The sequence below is a fragment of the Bactrocera latifrons genome, unplaced genomic scaffold (genome assembly GCF_001853355.1).
Source record: "Bactrocera latifrons isolate USDA-ARS-PBARC rearing strain unplaced genomic scaffold, ASM185335v1 scaffold_54, whole genome shotgun sequence".
In the NCBI taxonomy this organism is placed as follows: domain Eukaryota; kingdom Metazoa; phylum Arthropoda; class Insecta; order Diptera; family Tephritidae; genus Bactrocera; species Bactrocera latifrons.
This window is the reverse complement of record NW_017537201.1, coordinates 646,330-647,772: the sequence shown is the minus strand read 5'-3', so window position 1 is coordinate 647,772 and position 1,443 is coordinate 646,330. Positions and strand designations below refer to the sequence as shown.

The 1,443-nt window shown below is 20.4% G+C and overlaps 1 protein-coding gene across 1 annotated transcript in view; it reads right to left on the bottom strand.

Moving 5' to 3' along the window:
• Positions 1 to 1,443, bottom strand: part of LOC108974251 (alanine--glyoxylate aminotransferase 2-like) — a gene marked incomplete in the record, with an annotated part of 15,023 nt that overhangs the window by 11,908 nt on the left and 1,672 nt on the right. The window contains 1 exon segment of the mRNA XM_018941968.1: positions 566 to 588. Within this exon segment, the coding sequence (XP_018797513.1) occupies positions 566 to 588 (23 nt within the window).

Genomic DNA, 1,443 nt, shown 5'->3' with positions numbered 1-1,443 from the left:
ATAATAATTGTCAAAAAAAAATCTAAAACTCATAGTTTAATTCAATTGTAACATATACATATTTAAAAAAAAATCTCAAAAACTCAGCAATACAAAGTATTTCAAAAATTCATGCATTTTCCTTTAAAAAAATTGGTTTTTAATATTTTGTATTCCAAATATGTTTTCTTATTAAAAATTCAAAATATTTCAAAAACTTTGTTTTTCCAATGAAAAAATTTAAATATTTTTTATAAATTTTACTTGGTATAAAAATTAGGTTAAAAATCTTGTTTTTGAAAAAATAATTTTTTATTTTCTAATAATCTAAAATATTTCAAATATGTCTTGATGAATTTTAATTTGAGTGAAATATTTCAAAAATTTCAGTTTTTTAATGAAAAACTTTTCATAAATTTTTATTAAAAAAAATGGTTTTAAAAATTTTATTTTCAAATTAATTTTTCTTAATAAAAATATTATGCAAAACATTTCAGAAATTTCCTTTTTTTTGCAATGAAAATATTTCAAAGATAAAATTTAAAATACCTGTCTCTTATACACATCTAGATGTGTATAAGAGACAGGTAGAATAGTTGGCAAGCTTGGCTGTTTTTTTTTTTTTTTTTTTTTTTTTTTTTTTTTTATAATTATTTTTATTAAAAAAAAATTTTTTTTTTTTTTTTTTTTTGAACATAACATAGAAAAGCAAATGAAAACAAAAAAAACATTATTTTTGATTGTTGCATTGTAAAAGAGAATTTAGCGACTAATTTAGTTAGAATAAGCTTATAAAATATTATATAATGATCTATGTATATTTGTATGTAATATATGCAAATACTTCATTTTTTCACTATAGTTGATAATAATAATTTTTTGTGACTAAAAATAAAGTTGGTCACGTTTTGCTCTAAGTCTGTCTTAAAATTCAGACGATGCTAACGACAATAGCTTAAAGTACCCTGCTGCGAATAATTCACTATATCTACGTTTATGTGACGCAAGCTTTGCACACAGCACCGTTAATTATCGCATATAAATGGTTGAACATAGCTGATAAGCCAAGCGTATGGTTTGTTTGCACTGTACCAAATTAGCAAGTTATTATCATTTAATAAGCAATTACTTTCTAAATTAGAAGCAAATAAAAGTTTATTTACTGGAACAAGATACGTTTATCAGCCGATTTATTATCACTGAACTTTGCAAAAAAGATGGGTAATATTAAAATTCTAAAATTAGAAATTGTTGAGAGTGAAACCTTTTAATTTCAAGGAAAAATTTTTGGATTTAAAAAAATACATTTTTTATTAAAAACTTTTCTGAATTAAAAAAAATTTAGTTAAAAATTTCTGAACTTCAAAATAATATTGTTTAAAATAAAACTTTGTAAATAAAAAAATGCTTTTTCTTGTTTAAGAATTTTTGTATTAAAAAATTCATAATAAAACTGTTTGAATT